The following is an 18,815-nucleotide window of genomic DNA, read 5'->3' on the forward strand; positions in this document are numbered from 1 at the left end:
AGCAGAAGATGACGCCAAGTGTAAACAGTGCGAGTTCGAGGAGAAAATGAAAAATATGATGGCGGTCCAGAGTGGGCTCATGGAGAAAATCGCAGCGCTGGAGAATGCATTGGCGAAGGAGCGAGAGAAAACGTCAGCCATGGAAGAAAGGCTCCGGGCAGCCGAGAAGGGCCTATCGAAGGTCGTGAAAGGGAACGAAGACGCAGGTGACCGCGGAAGCATTATGGCGACGACCCCCCGTGCGGGAGAGATGAAGGAAACAGGCATGACAAAGGCAGATACATTGGCCACAGGGCCCAGCTACCGGGAAGTAGTTTTGAGGGAGGGAGGGAGCAAACCAGCAGCCGTGACTCACGCTAGTCACCTAGTCAGCAGCCAGGTGCAGGTTTCAGAAGGAATGTCTGAACAGGTCATCATCGCCGGTGACTCAAATTTGGTCCGATGCGCAGCGGCAATCAAAGAAAGGGTGAAAGGCGACAAGAGAGTTGCGATAGGGACGTTCCCAGGACAAACGCTGGGGACAGTAATGAGTCAAGCGGGTGAACAACTCGCAGCTAAGGCTGGCAATCGTAACCTCGTTGTAATTGCGGGAGGGTTAAATGACGTCCTGAAAAAAGAATCGTCAGGACTAGCGACGGCCTTGGCGAGAGGGGTGGATGACATGCGCACCGTGTCCCCCCAGGTGCAAATTGTAGTATGCACAGTACCGGAAGTACCGGTGCGCAACGTCAACCTGCGAACAGCGGTTGTCGACGCAAACAAGGAGATATGGCGGATTAGTCGAGAGAAGGGTTTCGAGGTAGTGGATTTAAACAGGGAAGTGCACAGGTGGGGTGGATTCCAAAGAGACAGGATTCATTTCGATAAGAGGCTTGGACACGAGGTGGGCTGGCGACTGGCAGGACGCAGAGTAGCTTTTTTGGGGGGCTCACGGGCCCTTCGGAGTCCGGGGTAGCTCGTAACAGGGAAAGCAACCAGGAGGACGCTTTGACAGGTAGAATTGCGAAAAACCAGAAAAAAGGTAAAAGAAAAAGGAAAAAGGCGCGTGTTGCAATTAGTTACATAAACATGCAGGGTGGCAGAAAGAAGGCAAAATGGTTAGAGATTGAGGAGCAGTTAAACAAAGAACAGATAGGCGTGTATGCGGTTACAGAAACACACCTTAGAGACTTGGAAGAACCACCACATATTAAAAATTATGTTTGGGAAGGGTGTAACAGGACCATATCGGAAAGGAAAGGTGGGGGTGTAGGAATGCTAATTCACCGCGGAGCCAAATGGGTTAGAGTGAAACAGACGTGTTCAGAGCACCTCTGGGTTCGGGGCACAGTAGGTGGAAAGGAAACGTGGCTAGGGGTAGCCTACTTGTGGACGGGGAATAAGTGCAGAGAAAAGAATCAGGAGATAGTGGATTGCATGAGTGCGGATATTAAGGAATTTGGTAATGGGGCCGAAATCATCCTTCTAGGGGACATGAATGCCCACATACATGACCTTGACGGATATTCAGACACCAATGGGAAGTTATTACTCGATCTTTGCGAGCAACATAGTCTGGAGATAGTTAACACGGGGCCTAAATGTGACGGCCAGATCACATGGGAAGTCGGAAACAAGCAATCAAGTATTGATTATTGTCTCATGACTGAAGGAATTTACCACAAACTGACAGAAATGAGGATAGACCAGGAAGGCATTAACAGCTTGGGTAGTGATCATAAACGAATAACATTACAAATGGGATACGAAACTGAAAATATGAGCATGGAATCAAAGTCTGGCAGCTCGTATTTAAATGACAAACAAATAATAAATATAGCCGCAAGAGTCGAGGAAGAAGTAGGCGAAATACCAGGCAAGGACTGGGAGTATAGTGAGCTGTTACATCTAATGACGAAGGAGATAGGGAAAGAGAAGCAAACTGTTTGCTGGAAAGGAAAAAGGAAGCCAAAAAGTTGGTGGAACAAGGAAATCCGGGAGGCGATCGAGAAGCGACGCGAAGCCTCACGGGAGCATAGAAAGGCAAAAAAGGAGAAGCGGCCGCAGGACGAAGTAAAAAAAATATGGGAAATATATTTAGAGAAAAAATCCCTTGTACAGAAATTTGTAGAGGCAAAAATTAAAGGCGAAAGTGAACGCTGGATGACAGAGATACACGAAAAAAAGGAGGCCGCGCCTAGGATTTTTTGGAGCCACATAAAGGCGCTAGGTAGGAAGTCTGTCACAACGCAACAACATATTCTAGATGAAGGAGGAAATCAATTGGAAGGGTACGAAGCGCTAGGTTACATCCAAAAGGTAACAGCCGATTCGTTTCAAAAGAGCGTCCAGGGGATCTCCCCGGTGAGTAAAAGTGTGGCGGAGAAAGCAACAGAGGAAGAGCTAGTACTTGATAATTTCAACTGGAAAAAGGCCGAAGGAAAAATTCCAAAGCGCACTGCCGCGGGTTTAGATGGGATTCCCGTTAGCCTCATTAACGAACTAGGACATAACACTAAAGAAGCATTGTTAAAAGCAGTAGAAAAAAGCTTAAAGGACGGACAAATACCGGACAGTTGGCGACAAAGTAGAATGAACTTAATCTATAAAGGCAAGGGAGAAAAGGACAAGATTCGCTCGTATAGACCACTAACAATTACATCGGTACTATACAGGATGGCGATGCAAGCAGTAAAAATGAAAATAGAAACATGGGCCGAACATAACGATATTTTGGGAGAACTTCAGAACGGATTTCGAGTCGACAGGCGGTTAGACGATAACCTGTTTGTTCTCACTCAGTGTATAGAAATATCCAAAATAGAGAATAGGCCCTTGTACGTGGCTTTTCTAGACATCACGGGGGCATACGACAACGTTAATCAGGAAATTTTGTGGGATATATTGAAAGGAATGGGCATGGGCGACGACTGTATACAGCTTTTGAGGGAGATATACCGAGAAAATACAGTTTGCATAGAGTGGGAAGGAATGCGTAGCAAAGAGAACGTTGAGGTTAGCAGGGGTCTGAGACAGGGATGTCCTTTGTCCCCGCTGTTATTCATGCTGTACATGGTGAGTATGGAAAAAGCGCTAGAAGGTAGCAACATTGGTTTTAATCTGTCACACAAACAGGGCGGCATGATGATTGAGCAGAAGCTTCCAGGTTTATTTTATGCGGACGATATCGTCTTATTTGCGGACAGTCGAGATGATATACAGCAGCTGGCGAATATATGCGGAAGGGAAGGTGAAGCTCTTGGACTAGGATTCAGTGTAACGAAGTGTGGATTGATGGTATTCAATGATCCCTGTGATCAGACGGTGTCCATACAAGGCCAAGAAATACCGAGGGTAAGTGAATACAAGTACCTTGGAGTATGGGTAAATGAGAGTGATAGATACATGGAGGTACAGGAAAAAGCCTCGGCAGCAAAAGGAAAAAGGAATGCGGCAATAATGAAGCACAGAGCGTTGTGGGGATACAATAGGTATGAGGTGCTTCGAGGTCTGTGGAAGGGTGTAATGGTTCCAGGGCTTACTTTTGGGAACTCAGTGGTGTGCATGAGGGCAGAGGTGCAAGCGGGAATGGATGTAAATCAAAGGACTGTGGGACGCCTCGCGTTGGGTGCTCACGGGAAGACGACAAACGAGGCTGTAAAGGGCGATATGGGGTGGGCAGGTTTTGAGGCGAGGGAAGCGCAGAGCAAAATAAGGTTCGAAGAAAGGCTAAGAAATATGAAGGAGAGTAGATGGGCAGAGAAGGTGTTCCGTTATTTGTATAGGAAGAGCGTGGACACACAGTGGAGAAAAAGAACTAGAAGACTCACTAGTAAGTATACGGCTGGTATTGTAAGCCGTATGTCAACAAAGAGCGTTAAGGGAAAAGTCAGGGAGGCAGAGAGGATTTACTGGATGGCAGCTATGGAGAAAAAACCGGCTTTGAGTAACTACCGAAAGGGCAAAAATGAAATAAGGAGGGAGGCATTTTACGATAATTCAAGGGGAAGCGCTTTACTGTTTGAAGCGAGATCGGGTTGCCTTAGAACGCGTAGTTATGAGGCAAGATTCAGTAAAGAAGAAGAACAATGCACATGCTGCGGGAAAGATAAGGAAACGGCGGAGCATGTTCTGATTGAATGTGGAGATATCCACCCAGGTGTACGTTTGGGCACGAGCCTACAGGAAGCCTTGGGTTTTAGGGACAACAATGGAAAGCTGAACACACCCGCGATTGAAATAAGTAAGAGACGGTTAGAGTATTGGTGGCAGAAAATTAGAGAGAAAGGACAAAAATAAATATTGGAAAAATAAAATATGGACAGTGTGCCGTAAATGGCAGAGAACTTAAGCTGAAAATTTACCTTTTTTCTATTAAGATAGAATTTATCGAAGTAGAGGCATTAGGCCAACATAAAAAAAAAAGTTTTTTTTTTGTCGAGCCTGGTGGCATACTTGTCACCACCCCGTTATAAAGGGGACGCTCATAGCATCCATCCATCCATCCACAGATGTCGCAAGATTTCACGAAGCGTTTTGTGTCCGATTGGACACCCGGCCAGTAGAACTCTCCAGTGACCCTGCTTACTGTCTTCGTGATACCTTGATGGCCGGCTAAGATGTCTTCGGGGGCTAGTTTCAGCACCACCTCACGCAACTGTCGTGGTACAACAAGTTGCTCCAAATTAGTTCCATCTGGCAAGTTGTGCTTGCGGAATAAGGTTTTGTCCCGAATGAAAAACACCGTTTCTCGATCGTTCGACATGATTTTCTTGCCAACCGCCTCGAAACACTTTCGCAAAGTTTCGTCATCCACTTGATATTTTTTAAGCGCCTCACTTCCCACTTGTAAAGCAGGCAGAGTCATCACAGGTAAAGAAGTGTGCTTCTTAGTTTCTCCTGCTTTTCCCACGAGGACTTCTTCAGGTAGGGGCCACTTTTCCATGGCTTCATGCGGTGATCATACGCTTCCTCCGCATTCGATCTTGGTTGGGTTGCGTGCAAATTGCCAGGTACATCCTGCTCACCATTGACAGCATTCCCTTTGCTAGAGTCTGTGCATGGTGCACGCCTTGTTTCCACATGGCCATGGTCATGCTGTGGTGGTGACTCATTCATAGGTAACGTATGCAGCAATGCCGCGCCCTTGATGTCGCCCAAAATTACGTCGTATAATGGGTCGGTCATACACTTAACGAGTACTTCCCCAGTAAACAATGTACATTGCAAAAGGACTTTTGCCTCTGGGAGGTATCGCACAGTACGGTCCAGTAAGTACACTGGGCTCGTCGTTCCCGTGAACTTCTTTTTCGAAACCAAGGATTGCCGCACGACGACCGTGTTGCAGCCGGTGTCTCGAAGCACATGCACTGGTCTGTCCTCTAGGAACCCCTCCACAACAGGCATGTCAGCGACTCCAACGTTCGCGGATCGTCGACTTGATGTGGCATTGACGATGCGTATTGTTCCGCCGTCTTGGAAAACAATGTAGCCACTCTTATGGTGTTCAGGTGTCAAGTCTTCGCGTTTTTCCGACAGCATACATGATGCCTGGTCTTTGCCAAATTTTCTACCGGGGCATCTGTCACTGCTGTGTCCACTTTGTTTGCATACTCCGCATCGGCTGAAAGTATTCCCTTTCGTGCGGGACCAGAAGTCAGCTGCGCGATGGCCTGCCTTGTCACAAAGGAAACAGCGACTTGCAGGCTTTTCCGTCTTCTTCGCGGACTCCGGCTTGGACACTGAAGGTCCCGGATCCTTGAAAATCCGTTCTCTTCCTAAGTTTGTGAGCTCCTGTGCTTCCATGAAGTTATCGGCAGTCTCGCAAAGCGAACTCAGGGTTTTGCAACTTCTCTCCTTGAGAAAGATCCTGAGTGCCGGAGAACAGCCCTTCATGAATTGCTCACTTATCATCAGTTCTCGCAGGCTAGCAAAGCTTGTCTCCATTTTTCCCACTTCAAGCCAACGGTCAAAGCAGCCGGAAAGTCTTGCAGCATACTGCAGACTAGTCTCGTTTTCTTCGGGCTTCGCTATACGAAATTTTTCGCGGTAGCCTTCCGCAGTATAGCGGAACCTCTGAAGAAGCGCCGCTTTCAGCTGATCATAATTCAGCACAGCTGTTGGATCTAACCGGCCTATGACTGTTAGCGCTTCTCCTGTCATGCATAGGCTAAGCGAAAAAGCCCACTTTTCAGGCGGCCACCCTTGACACGTGGTGACCCGTTTAAATCGCTGCAGGTACGCGTCGAGGTCGTCCCAAGCCTCACTGAAGGGCGAAATCAGTTTATGAGGACTGCAAACCTCTGTTATTCCTCTGGCGCTCATGCTGGATCCTCCTTGTTCGTCAGCCACCATTGGCTGTACCCTCCTTGCGCTCTCCTGAAGTCGAAGCTTCAGTTCGAGGATCTTCAGCTCTTGTTCCTGCACCTTCTGCTGCTGCTCTAACAGCTTCTGCTGCCTCTCAGCGTTTTCTTTCGCGATCTCGCGCTCCCTAGCACGCTCATCTCGAGCTTCAACGCACTCTCACTCAACCCACTCTCTGAGCTCCTCGTTCTCCAACCCTAGCTGTCGGCCAAGTGCAATAAATTTCTCCCTGTCCATGACAAAGGCTGAATCTCAGTAATGGCTTTAGATTTTAATAAGCCATTTTGGCGGGCTCGCCAATTGTGGTGGTTCTTGGGCCCTCAGACGCAGTAACCCAAGAGAAGGACAAGAGAAACATCTATTGACTTCACACACAAAACGATCACAACACTGTGGCTATCTGTACAACACACTGGCTCTATATTTCAGTCATACAGTCCTTATGTCTACGCGCCCGCGAGTAACCCACGCGTCCTCACTACTCGAAAGTCTAATTCCGTCGGGTGCCACTCACGCTCCCGCTGAAGACGATGGCGTCGACGACGCAACCTTGCCACGGGAAGATTGCCAAGTGCACGGGAGCTCACGAGCAGACCGTCAGCTGCTCGTGCTGGACCAGGCTGCCCCACGCTGCGGCCGACGCAACACCGAGGTCACACCTTTAATTGGCGGTTGTGCCGGACCGGCTCCGACGTGGCACCGTGGCCACGATCTCGGTGACTGGTTGTGCCGCACCCGAGTCTGGACAGGATCAGCCGCTTGCCCTGGCCCGCACGCTCGTCCGCCACAGGAACATCATGTCAGGCCCGGCCCGGAACCGCTACCCGCCTCAGGAACATGCCACGCTCGTCGCGGTTGGGTAGGTGACACCCGCTCGTTGGTTCGGTCCCCTGAGGCCCAACGCCTAGCGCTCTTGCTAGCTGGCCGCGTTCTTCCTCTGCCCGTCGCTTTTCCAAAGCTCACGCGCTCACGTTCGTCTGACGCCGTGCACACGTTCGTCTTCGTCGGTTATTTTCCGCTGTCGGTTTCACTTCCAGTTTCGATTTTGGTTGTGAGAAGCACTCTTACCACAGACGGTCACACAGACGGACGCATGAACGGACGGAAGCAAGAACGAATGGGTGGACGAATGCTTCGCCCCACTCTCCATCATTCACTCCGTGGATATGCTGCTATTTTTTATTTCAGTTTGCCGTTTTAAGTTCTTTGTGCTTACACATCACCCTCAAACGTCACCTATGTTTCTTTTCGTCACACCAAGTTAAACAGAAATAAGCCTAGCTAAGCAAAACAACTGTAGTCGAAACTTATGAAATCTAGTGGAACATGGTGTCACCCAACAGAGTGAAGCATAAGTAGGTTTAATTAGGCTAATTCAATTAAGCCTACTTCAGCTTTATATATTCTTGTCAAACAAAATTGAACTTAGATGAGCTCAGATGAGTCAACCTAAATATATCCAAATCACATTAGGTATAGTTGATCGTGGTAACACTTCATTTAGCCGAGCATATTTACCTTAAATAAGCAAAGCCTAATAGACGCTTTAGAAAATTCAGTCTGGTAACTTGGCTGTTCTGCCATATCTTGTTCACTCGTGAGAGCTGGCGGGCTGTTTGTCCCAGTGACGACGATTAGTGTTCCCTGCCGCACGCACCGACACCGCTTGCTTCCTGCAGGGCGTGTACTGTGTTTGAACGGTACGCCAATGAGTGTCTCTTGGAGGCCATGTCTTGCTCTGCCGGTAAGAACAGTCCATCCGCCGCCTCAAGAAGTCACGCAAGAGCCGCAGTGACACCACTCCTTGAATGATTTATACATGTGGTTTAACGCCTGAAAACTTTCGTATGATTATGAGAGACGCCGCAGTGGAGGGCTCCGGAAATTTCGACCACCAGGGATTCTTTAATGTGCGCCAAAATCTGAGAATAAGGGCCTACAATATTTCCGCCTTTATGGGAAATACAGCCGCCGCAGCTGTGATTCGATCCCACGACCTGCAGTTCAGCAGCCGAGTACCTTAGCCACTAGACAACCGCGGTGGGGCTGACACCACTCTCTGAAGTTACCGCTGTGCGTTCTCTCGGTCGTCTCACGGACTACCAACCACAACCCACATACGCAGCGATAATTTGATCCTGTTATCAGCTGCGCACATTACGGTGGGTGAACAAGACATGACAGAAAAAAATACGTGCTTGGCTTTGTTCAACATGTGGTGCCGACTTTTGTAAAGGTTCTATCATGGTCCAATTCCTTATGACCTCATAAAAGCCAAGTCCAGGAAGAGACTTATCACTCCTTACCGACTGGACGACCTCTTTCAGGTCTAACAAGTGTTGATTGAGACCTACATGTCTCTCATTAGGCAACATTAGTGTTAAATAGGCTTAGCTAGCGTTTTCATGATTCTGTGAAATTGAATATCTCGGGTGGAAATAGTTTGATGTCGTACACTTTAACAAGTTATAGGTATAGTTTGTCTAAACATTAGTACGGTATATCACCTTGTTGAGACTCGACTCGGTCAGAAACAACTAGGATCTTTCTAACCTTGGGTTATTTGAAGTTATGAGGAATTTCAAAGTATTTCGTTCAATCAGTTTAATTGAATAATCTTCCCTACGTGGGACGGTCCCTACGTGGGAGATGCCCGCTACGCGCTAAGCGCGTCCTGCAGGACTGAAATAAGTTTTTTCCTTCGATTTCATCAGTTTGAGTAAATAGGTTTATTTATTACATGAAATTAGTCGCTACCTAAAAGGATGACACAGATTCGATGCATCAAAGAAATGAAGGCCGAGTTCTCATTTCAGCTACGAGCGTCATAACCTGGTCTGACAGGGTGACATCAGGGGCCACCTCATGAAGACAAGGTGGGCCTTTGCCCCACAGCAGGCACCACGTCGGCAGATGGCACATCCAGGCATTCTGCCATGCGATATCATGGACTGCACAGGTTCGGTCATGCCTGTATATATTGTGTACTACAGGTTACAGTAGCTTAAAGCGAGATTCCAAAGAACAAACTTCGATATGTTAATTTGTAGACATCTCATCAAGCTTTCCGCACAGACTGCAGTTGAATTAGCAGATTGCTGAGGACAGTTGTGTCCTTGTAGCATGTTGCACACTGGTACCCATAGCCCAATGTTTTTTACGAGCTTGTCTGAGAAGCCAGGTTGGGAAGTAAAAGAAAGGTGCCACAAGACCGTTTGGAGGGTGTCAAAAAGAGAGAAATATGAAGTACTTTTAAAAACGCTGAATTCCACTCAAAGGCAAGGGAAAAAAACAGTGCCCTTTAATGATCAGTCGTCCGTTGTCTTTTCATCGCTCGCTTTGTTTATAAGATAAGTCTTAACCAACTTTCATGAATATCTGTTCATCAAGTCTAAGTTGATCAAACAATCACTTTTAGTGTGGAAGAAATGTCATTAGAAGCATATGAGGTGGTTGTATATTCCGAAAAAGAAACCTACCGTTCAGGCCAACCTCTCTCGAGAATCATGAAAAAAGTGCCTTCAATCGAGCTAAGTGGTTATGTACATACGCAGCCTACAATAAATGGTGCATATTTGTCGGGTAGGATCAGTTCCGGCAAGTGATGACTGCTTGTATCCAAAAATTTGGGCACAGGATGACAGCTGCAGATCATGTTTACGTCAATGCTTGCGTAAACTGAGTTACCCTTAGACTCAAAGGTGTCAACCGTGATGACGCTATAAGGCAACGCAGGTAATACAAAAATATCTGAAGAAATGCCAACTGAAAAAGCTTTCTTAGGAAGATAAGGAAGACGTTTCTACATGCTCTAATTGTATTCGAAAACTGATGAAGTCTAATATGATAGAAAAAAGGCATACATAAAATCAGATTTATATGCAGCATCATACAATCGTGGTACCACATAAAAATGAAGATGTCTAAAAATCATCAAGAACAGATGTGCAGAAAATCAGGTTATGCCAACAAATTCCTTATTAATTCCTTTTATTGCGGCTGAGACGTATCAAATTTTTTCTTCATAAAGTTTTTAACTTGTTTCAACAGATTATTTTCGGGATTTAATATCAATTGTCCATCCTAATAAAGTACACTGCCGTGACATAGCACACCATGTAATAGGCTGATAGCGTACATGCATAAAAATTGTACCTGCATCGAAAAGGGCATGTACGTGTGCTGCATGACATGACATAATAATTACCGACAAAGGCGAAGCACAAGGGTCAAAGCTTATGACAGAACATTGCCGTTATAGTCGAATTCAATTAAATTCAATTCAAACGAACTGTCACAGCAACTGTAGGAAAAAACGAAACCTATTTGCGAAGCTTGTTTATTAGATAACCTGTTCAGTCAGCGTCGTAGTGATGGTAATGCAGCTGCCATGTTTGCTAGTATCAAGTTGGGAACATTGGCTTGCCCTTCGAAAACGCGGTGTATTGATGAGAACAAAAGGGCTCTCTAGCAAAGTTAATTACGCTTTTCGTGTGGCCTAATTACTTTCACTGGTATCAGGTATATGAATATATTGGACCGTGTCGGAAAAAATAACAATCTTTTAGCATAGCCACATGCCATGGGGAATGATCAGAAGAACTCTGATTTGCTGTTGTACAATATGTGGAAATCAATTTCATGAGCATACTTAAAAGCACCATTCGTCCGCGGACCCGCACAGATCGAAAACATCCAACATGGCTGCACTGAAGGCAACGTTTTCTGCTGCTTTGATTGTTTCGGCAATTGCAACGGCGTCTGCGGCTGATCGTAAGTATAATCAATTTCAATATAGTCGATTGATCCTCTTCTTAGATTATATCTCTGGTATACTAAAGCTAGCAGCGTCTTTTATTATTGTGGAAGCGTATAATATATAAGGTATTCGCATTATCAGTATGCGCATCTGAATGCACGTACCAAAGTTGACGGCTGTGAAAAAATTTATATATTTGCACTTGTTATTTTGATCTCATCAAGGGAAGAAATAGTAAAGAAGGAAAGGCAGGGGGAGTACAAGAAGCTTGGCGTTACGCGTCATTTCCCATTAAAATTATACCTAAATGGCATACAGAAATAAAACTTATACGGCAATAGACAATATTTTGAGCATTAAAAACAGTCCTATTAGGTAACGCCTATTGTAAGTAAAAACAGTGGCAGAAATTAAATGTAAAAAGCACCCGCTCCAGTTTTAACGTTTCTTTCGATACGTCATGTAAGCTTTGTTTGGTATTAAAAATATTTGATAACGATAAGCGCCGTTAGGGTTCCTCTTGAAGAGAGGCGAAGATTCATTGCAGAGTCCCACCCCCCTAAGTCAATGTATGGGACAGACTTTGCACCGCGCACTATGTTAGGTGAATAAGGTTTGCCTAATCATACTTGTGTTCTAGTGCACATGCTCATTATGGTAATTGGAGCTCATTGGAAATATGAAAGCCGTACTTGTCCGTTCACTGGTTTGTCATAAATAAAACTGCACGATCTCGCGTTAAAAAGGTAACTGAACGGAAAGAAAATCTAGGGGACTGTTACTCACCGATTACAAATATAGCACTCAAGGTTCGCTGAGCTCAATGGCAATGCGACTACTTTATATTATCACAAGATTAGTGAAATCAGGAAACCGACCTTGGGCTTTGTGTTTGCCCCTGTTTATGCACGTGAAAGTAATAAGATGCTTTTATTTGTGCTTAAGAGATTATGCGAAAGCAGCCTGATGTGCATTTTCGGAATTCATGTATACTCAGTGGTATAATTGTTCTTCTGAAAAGGCATTGGTGATTTTAAGTTAAACCTAGTTCCATCTAGCCTAGCAACTATTTAAATGGCTGTTTTGGCTCTATAATCTGTCATGTGTGCTCCTATGCGAAGTCTTCTTAGGGGTGTTCACGCACGTGCGAGATGCAATATTGACATCCTTGATTATGTGCTTTCGAAGCACCGCATAGTTTCCACGTTCCGAAAGTGCACAGCTATAAATTTTATAAAATTATCACGCTTGTCCAAGAGGCTACTTCAAAAACACGCGGCAGTTTATTGAAAACTTGCTTCATTCTTGCAGCGCCTCTTGCCACACTGTCAATAAATTCCCCTGAATAAACTTCCATGACAGAATTTTGAGCAGAGAAGAGTTATATCTGGTATCACGTTACAACACCTCACGCACACATGAACAAAGGAACACAAATGTTCTTTTTTTCGTAGAAATTGCGAATATCTTTTTCATAGCTGAAATTTTACAATGCCTTCCGCTTGTTTCTTGCAGAGTCATGTATACAAGTTACTTTCCCAAATATATTCCACTTCGGCGAGGTAAGCAAACTTTCGACGGTCAAGCTCCGTTAGTGGACGAAGGCAATTCATGCTTTGCTACAACAAGCGCTTAAAACGCATTGTGGGGCAAAACTGGCAGAAAAAAAAAGATGACCTGTTGCGTTAAAGAAAGCATAAACAAATCTTTCAAATCAGTGAGCCATTTTTCACTGCATGTACACAACAAATAAAACAGTAACATATGAAGAATATCACTCTGAACGATAGACGTTCAATATTGTCCCAGAAGGATACCGATTATGACTGAGCTGTCTGGTTTGCCTCACTGTGTTCACCTCTGTACTTACAATAACTGTGCGTTTGTAATGTGCGATTTGTATACTGTACGGGAGTCTCAGACGTAGGGCCAAGTTTAATGTTACATTGGTAGAGCATTGTGAAATACAAAGCCACATCGCTAAGATAATTAACAAAGTGTTTACCACAAATGGCACGTTGCCTTTCAAACAATTCTAACATAAATTTTGCGGGAAATTGTTTCTCAGCGAAAAAATTAGGTGAAGGATTCAGCTAATTAGTAGAGGCTTTCGTTCACAAGCTTGCCATGTTTATCCCGGAAAAAAGTCCCAGCATATGCACGGAAGACTCAATGATGATGAGTGGGGTGAAGCATCCGTCAGTGCGTCCGCGCTCTCCTCAGTCCTTTCGTTCTTGCTTGCGTCAGTCCGTCCGCGCATGCATCCATGCGTCCGTCCGTCCGCCCGTGCATAGGTCCGCGCGTACGTCCATTCTTCCGCACGTGCGTCCGTGCGTTCTATCATCCATCCATGCGTTCTTCTGTGCGTCCATCCATCCGTCCGCGCGTCTGTGTGTCCGTTCCTTCGTCCATCCCTATTGAAAAAACAGCGTTTACAGTGCCTTCCACTGCGTTTTAGTGCGCTTAGTAACACCGGAAACGCTGTACAGTGTGGCCCAGCGTACTACAGCGCACTGGGAGCCACTGGGACACACTGTACAGCGTGGCCAGTGTCGCCCAGTGTGCTGAAACACCCTGGGCCACACCGTACCGCGTAGCCCAGTGTTTCAAAGCATGCTGAGAGGCACTCGGCGCGCTGTACCGTCTCTATCACGCACTGGAACTATTAGGGGCATATTGAATGAAACTAGGTGGAATTGGCGCACTTTCTGTAAAAGTTTATAATGAATTGCGAGATGTTGAACGTAAAATTTAAGGAATATAATGGTATTCTCGTCTATCTGCTACACATACTATTACGACGCATACACAGCAGAAGTCGGATATAGGACAGCTCATTTTAATTACATGCAAGGCGCTCCTAAAGAGGGCCGATCAGAAACTTAGCCTTCTTTTCTTGCTGCGCAGGCTCTTCTCTGCAGGTTGAATGCGGCCTTTGCCTCCCTCCAGAAAGAGCATCGTCTCAGTGCTCTGCTACAAAATACATAGTGTATATAGTTAATATGTTATGTAACTGCATCAGAGCAATATGGCTTCCTCCGCACAACGTGTACAATTTCTGATTTCTGCTGGCGAATTCGCGAGGAACTGTTAGAGATGACCTCATAATTCACATCATTTAGGTGCCGTAGGAAATCGTAGGGACCAAAGTGCTGCTAGAGTTACTTTTGCAAAACGCAGTGAATAGGGCTCCAGATCCACATTTCTCCCCTGGCTGATAAAGGACGTATTGATGTCGCAGCTTATAACGTTCTGCGTCGTAATTCTGCTGCCGGGCGATTGGCACGTGAGGAATCTGCCGCTCCTCTTCAGCTCGTTGGGTAAAGCCTTGAGTATCCTTGTCTGTATCGTCGCAGTTGTGCATCAACATGACATCGAGCATTGTCGTCACTTCACGGCCTTAAAGAAGACTAAATGACGTGCTTCGGGCGGTTTTCTGCTGTACCGTATTACAGGCAAATGTCACGTATGGCAGAACGTCGTCCTAACGTTTATGATTCTCGTCGATGTACATACTCAGCATATTGGCAATTTTCTTGTTGAGGCGTTCTGTTAAGCCGTCGCTTTTTGGGTGGTACGAGGTGGTTTGTTGATGCGCCTTTCCACTAAGCTTAAGCACTGACTTAATAAGTATGGCCGTGAAAGCGGTACCTCTCTCCAATATTATAATCCTAGGATCACCATGCCTCAGAACTATATATTAATTAAAAAATCGTGCCACTTCTACCGCGGTTCCGCTTGATAAAGCCTTTTTTTCGGCGTAGCGAGTAAGATAGTGGTTAGCGACAATTACCCAATTGTTTCCAGTATGCGAAGTCGGAAATGGTCCAAGAGGTCGATTCCAACTTGTGCAAAAGGCATGGTGGGCACTTGAACTGGTTGCAACAATCCGGCTGGTTTTAAAGGGGGCGAGTTTCATTGTTGACAATCGAGGCACGTGTGGACGTAATGCTTTAGAGTGCCTGGAAACTTCGGCCAGTAGTACTTCTGTTGAATTCTGGCCAATGTGTGCGTGCATTCGAAGTGGCCAGAGCTTGGCTCATCGTGGAAAGCACTCAGAATCTCATCGCGATTGGATGTGAGGACTACGCTGGAGGAAAATTTCTTCTTATATAAGACACCAATGCGCAAGCGGAATGACGGTAGGCTCATTGCAAACATCTTGGTAATGCTTGTAGACTCTTCGTTAAGAAAATTATTAAGGAGAAACAACTAGCTGTCTTCTTCCTGCCTAGACGAAAGAAGACCGTGTTGACCACTCCTGAAAACGCCATGCCATCCTCTTCTGGGACATCTTCTTGCTTCATAGGTGACCTGGACAAGCAATCAGCATCGGACTGCTGCCATCCCGACCTATAGACGACCGCCATATCGAGTTGTTGTCGTCGGAAGGTCTAGCGCACTAGCCGACCAGATGGATCCTTCAAGTTGGTTAGTCACCAAAGGAAGTGGTGGTCGCTGACAACGTGGAAGAGACAGCTGTAGAGGTATGGGCGAAACTTCATAACTGCCCATTCTACAGCAACACATTAATTTTCCGTTGTGGAATAGTGGGACTCGTCACGGAAAAGCGTCCTACTTGCATATGCGATCTTTCGCTCAGCTGAGTCTTGCCACTGGACGAGTACAGCACCTAAAAATATGTTGTTGGCATCGGTGTGAATTATGGTAGGAGCTTCCTCGTCAAAATGAGCAAGCACAGGTTGTGCCTGCAGGCGCTGTCGCAGATCATCAAATCCCTCTCGTTCCTCTTCGCCGCATCAAAATGGAACGTCGCCGCTCGTTATACGTGTTAAGAGTGACGCTATGTGCGAGAAATTGACAATAAATCTGCGGTAGTAAGTACAGATGTCAATAGAAGTTCTCAGACCTCTTAATTCGTTGGCACCGGAAATTTTCGGACGGCATCAATCTTGTAGAGGTCGGGGCAAACACCTTCATGGCTCACTCCATGCCCTAAGAATAGGAGTTCGTTCAAACCGAAATGACATTTCACACGTTTCAGCGTCCAGCGGGCGGATCGTATGGCTCGAAATACTAATAGCAGCCGTCTTAGATGTTCCTTGATTGTTGCTGAGAAAACAATGATGTTGTCGAGGTATACAATACACATCTGCCACTTAAGGCCTGATAAGACGGTACCTATCAGTCTCTGAAATGTGGCTGAATCTAAGCTCAATACGAAGGGCAAGACTTTACACTCGTAAAGCCCGTCAGGCGTTAAAAAAGCAGTCCTTTCTTTGTCTCACTCATCAACCTCAATTTGCCAATATCCGCTTTTCAGGTCCACCGACGAGAAGAAGCGTGCATGCTTTAGCCTGTCAAGCGAATCGTCAATACGTGGTAATGGGTAAAGGTCTTTCTTTGTCACGCGGTTCAGCTCATGGTAGTCCACACAGAAGCGTAAGCTGCCGTCTTTTTTCTTAACCAGCACTACTGGTGATGTCCAAGGGCTTTTTGACGGCTGAATGATGTCGTCGTCGAGCATTTTCTGGTCTTGTTCTTGAATTGCGTCACGTTCTTTCGGTGCCACGCAGTATGGATTTTGTCGAACTCGTTTCACAGTCTCTTCTGTTGTAATTCGATACTTTGTCAGTGGCGTTTGATTTACCCTGGAGGTCGACGAAAAATAATGTTCGAACTGGCCGACAACATCTAGAAGACTCTGCGTCTGCGCTGGCGATAATTATGTGTCACGTCGACAGGCGGTGGTGCTGAAGCGGCTGGCGTCTCTGCCTGTTGCACTGCGAAGCACTCGCGGAATTCTACAATGTCGTCATAGTATGCAACTGTGGTACCCTCTGTAATGTATCGATGCTCGTTGTAAGCAGGACCTCTGCTTCCCCAGACACTACACTGACGAGACATCTGGCAATAGGAATTCCTCGAGAGAGTAAAAGCGTCGATACTTGTTTCGCCACACCTTCTCCAGTATGCTTCGTGTTACACGTGACAGGGACTAGGCTGCCTGATAAAAATGATATGATCACGTCGTCAACGACGCGCATGAACTTGCGCTGCAGCGCTGCGCTATGGTCCGCTGAGAAGGTCAGTACACCGTCCGGTATAATTTGATGGCACCGTACTCCCGCAAAAACTCCATACCCAAGATGGCCTGTTTACAACACTCAGAAAGAATAAAAAGGTTGCGGAGAATGATGAATCGCCGATCTTGATTCTTGCGGGGTATTTTCCGGTAGGCGTCAGCCGCTGGCCTCTAGCTCCTCTAGTTTGCGGTCCCGTCCATTTCATTTTCCCCTTCTTGAGTTTGTCGGCCAGATTCGCACTTATTATTGAAAAGTCCGTACCAGTGTCGATCAGTGCTGTCACGTCGTGACCGTCAATTGAAAGTGTAATGCCGGCGGCAACACACTAATATTTCGTCAATTCATTTGAAATGTGCGGCGCTTCGTGCTGCGGTGAAGAGGAACGTTCAACTCTTCGTCAATTCTCATTCTTCCCCCCTCAGGTGGCTGTTTTTAGTTTCCCCAGCTTGAACTGCGAGATCTTGCTCTCGCCATGTCCATGGTACTACCTATATTTGATGGCGGAAAATGACCAGGAGAGGGCGAGCGTGACCGGAACCCTGGGGAAACGTCCCACGGGGTCGCCATGCTCGTAACAACGTTGCGTCTTCCGTTGAAATAGCGCCGACGGTAATGGACGGAAATACTTGGTACCCGGCGACGCGATGAGGACATTACCACACGAAGTAGCCTGCTTCCACACAAAGAGGCCAGTAGTCAGGTGTACACAAGATGTCGGTTTCGCGGAGTGGAGGTCGCATCGGCATCGACGTTTTCCTGTAGTACCAAGGCACTGCCGGCGGCTGTTTCTGTTGGTACTGCTGCGGTGGCGGCACGTTATATGGCTGTCGACGGAGAATATCTGCATAGGTTGGCCTAACCATGTCAATGTTTGGCTTGGGAATTCAAAGCGCTTGCCTTTTCATGGCGCACAACTTCTGTGACCGACGCAATCGTGCAGTCATTCGGTGTGGCGGCAAACTGCTTTACCTCTTCTTACGCAATTTCGCGGATCAGATTACCAAAGAACGCTTGTCAGGTGTTACATTTGTCACGGCAGTTGCGCTGATTTGTCCGCTGATGTTTGGGTGGCCGTACTGGCGGTAGCTTAGCTGTAGTGCGCGTTCGACGACGGACCCCTTCTTCAAAAATTCCTCGACGGTTGAAGGTGGGTTCCACATGAGACCAGCAAAGGTCTGTTCTTTAACGCCGTGCATGACGTGGCTGATCATTCTGCTTTTGGACATATCAGGATCGGCTCGATGAAAGAGACGAGTCATGTCCTGAACAAACATAGCAACAGATTTTTTAGCTTTTGAATCCGTGATTTGAGGAGTCGTTGTGAATGCTTCCGCCTTTCGGTGTTTGCGAAGCATTCCAGGAACTTTTGCCGGAACTCGTCCCACGTGGACAAAACGCAGTTCTTAAACCATGTGCGAGCCCCGTCCTGAAGAGGGAAATACATGTACCTCAACTTCTGTGTGGCGTTCCACCCGTTGACGTTTGCTGTGTGCTCTAACTCCTCAAGCCAGTCACCTGCGTCCTCATATGTGTTGCCGTGGAAGTTCACAGCAATTTCAGGGATGAAAACGGTCACCTGCGTTGTGCTTGGGCTGGTGATGGCGGGGCTACTGCTTCCGGGCGTGGTCATGTTTTCCGGCCAAGGACTCAACTCTGGGCTCAAGTCT

At 46.5% G+C, this 18,815-nt stretch overlaps 1 protein-coding gene across 1 annotated transcript in view; it reads left to right on the plus strand.

The window, feature by feature from the left end:
• Nucleotides 1-10,991: 10,991 nt before the first annotated feature.
• The window catches only part of LOC119185471 (uncharacterized), a 58,827-nt gene continuing 51,003 nt past the window's right edge, over nucleotides 10,992-18,815 (plus strand). Inside the window, exons 1-2 of the mRNA XM_075869605.1 lie at nucleotides 10,992-11,115; nucleotides 12,617-12,663. Coding sequence (XP_075725720.1) covers nucleotides 11,043-11,115; nucleotides 12,617-12,663 — 120 coding nt within the window. The 5' untranslated portion in view covers nucleotides 10,992-11,042. The remainder of the gene's footprint in view (nucleotides 11,116-12,616; nucleotides 12,664-18,815) is intronic.

Source organism: Rhipicephalus microplus, chromosome 7, assembly GCF_043290135.1.
Source record: "Rhipicephalus microplus isolate Deutch F79 chromosome 7, USDA_Rmic, whole genome shotgun sequence".
In the NCBI taxonomy this organism is placed as follows: Eukaryota; Metazoa; Arthropoda; class Arachnida; order Ixodida; family Ixodidae; genus Rhipicephalus; species Rhipicephalus microplus.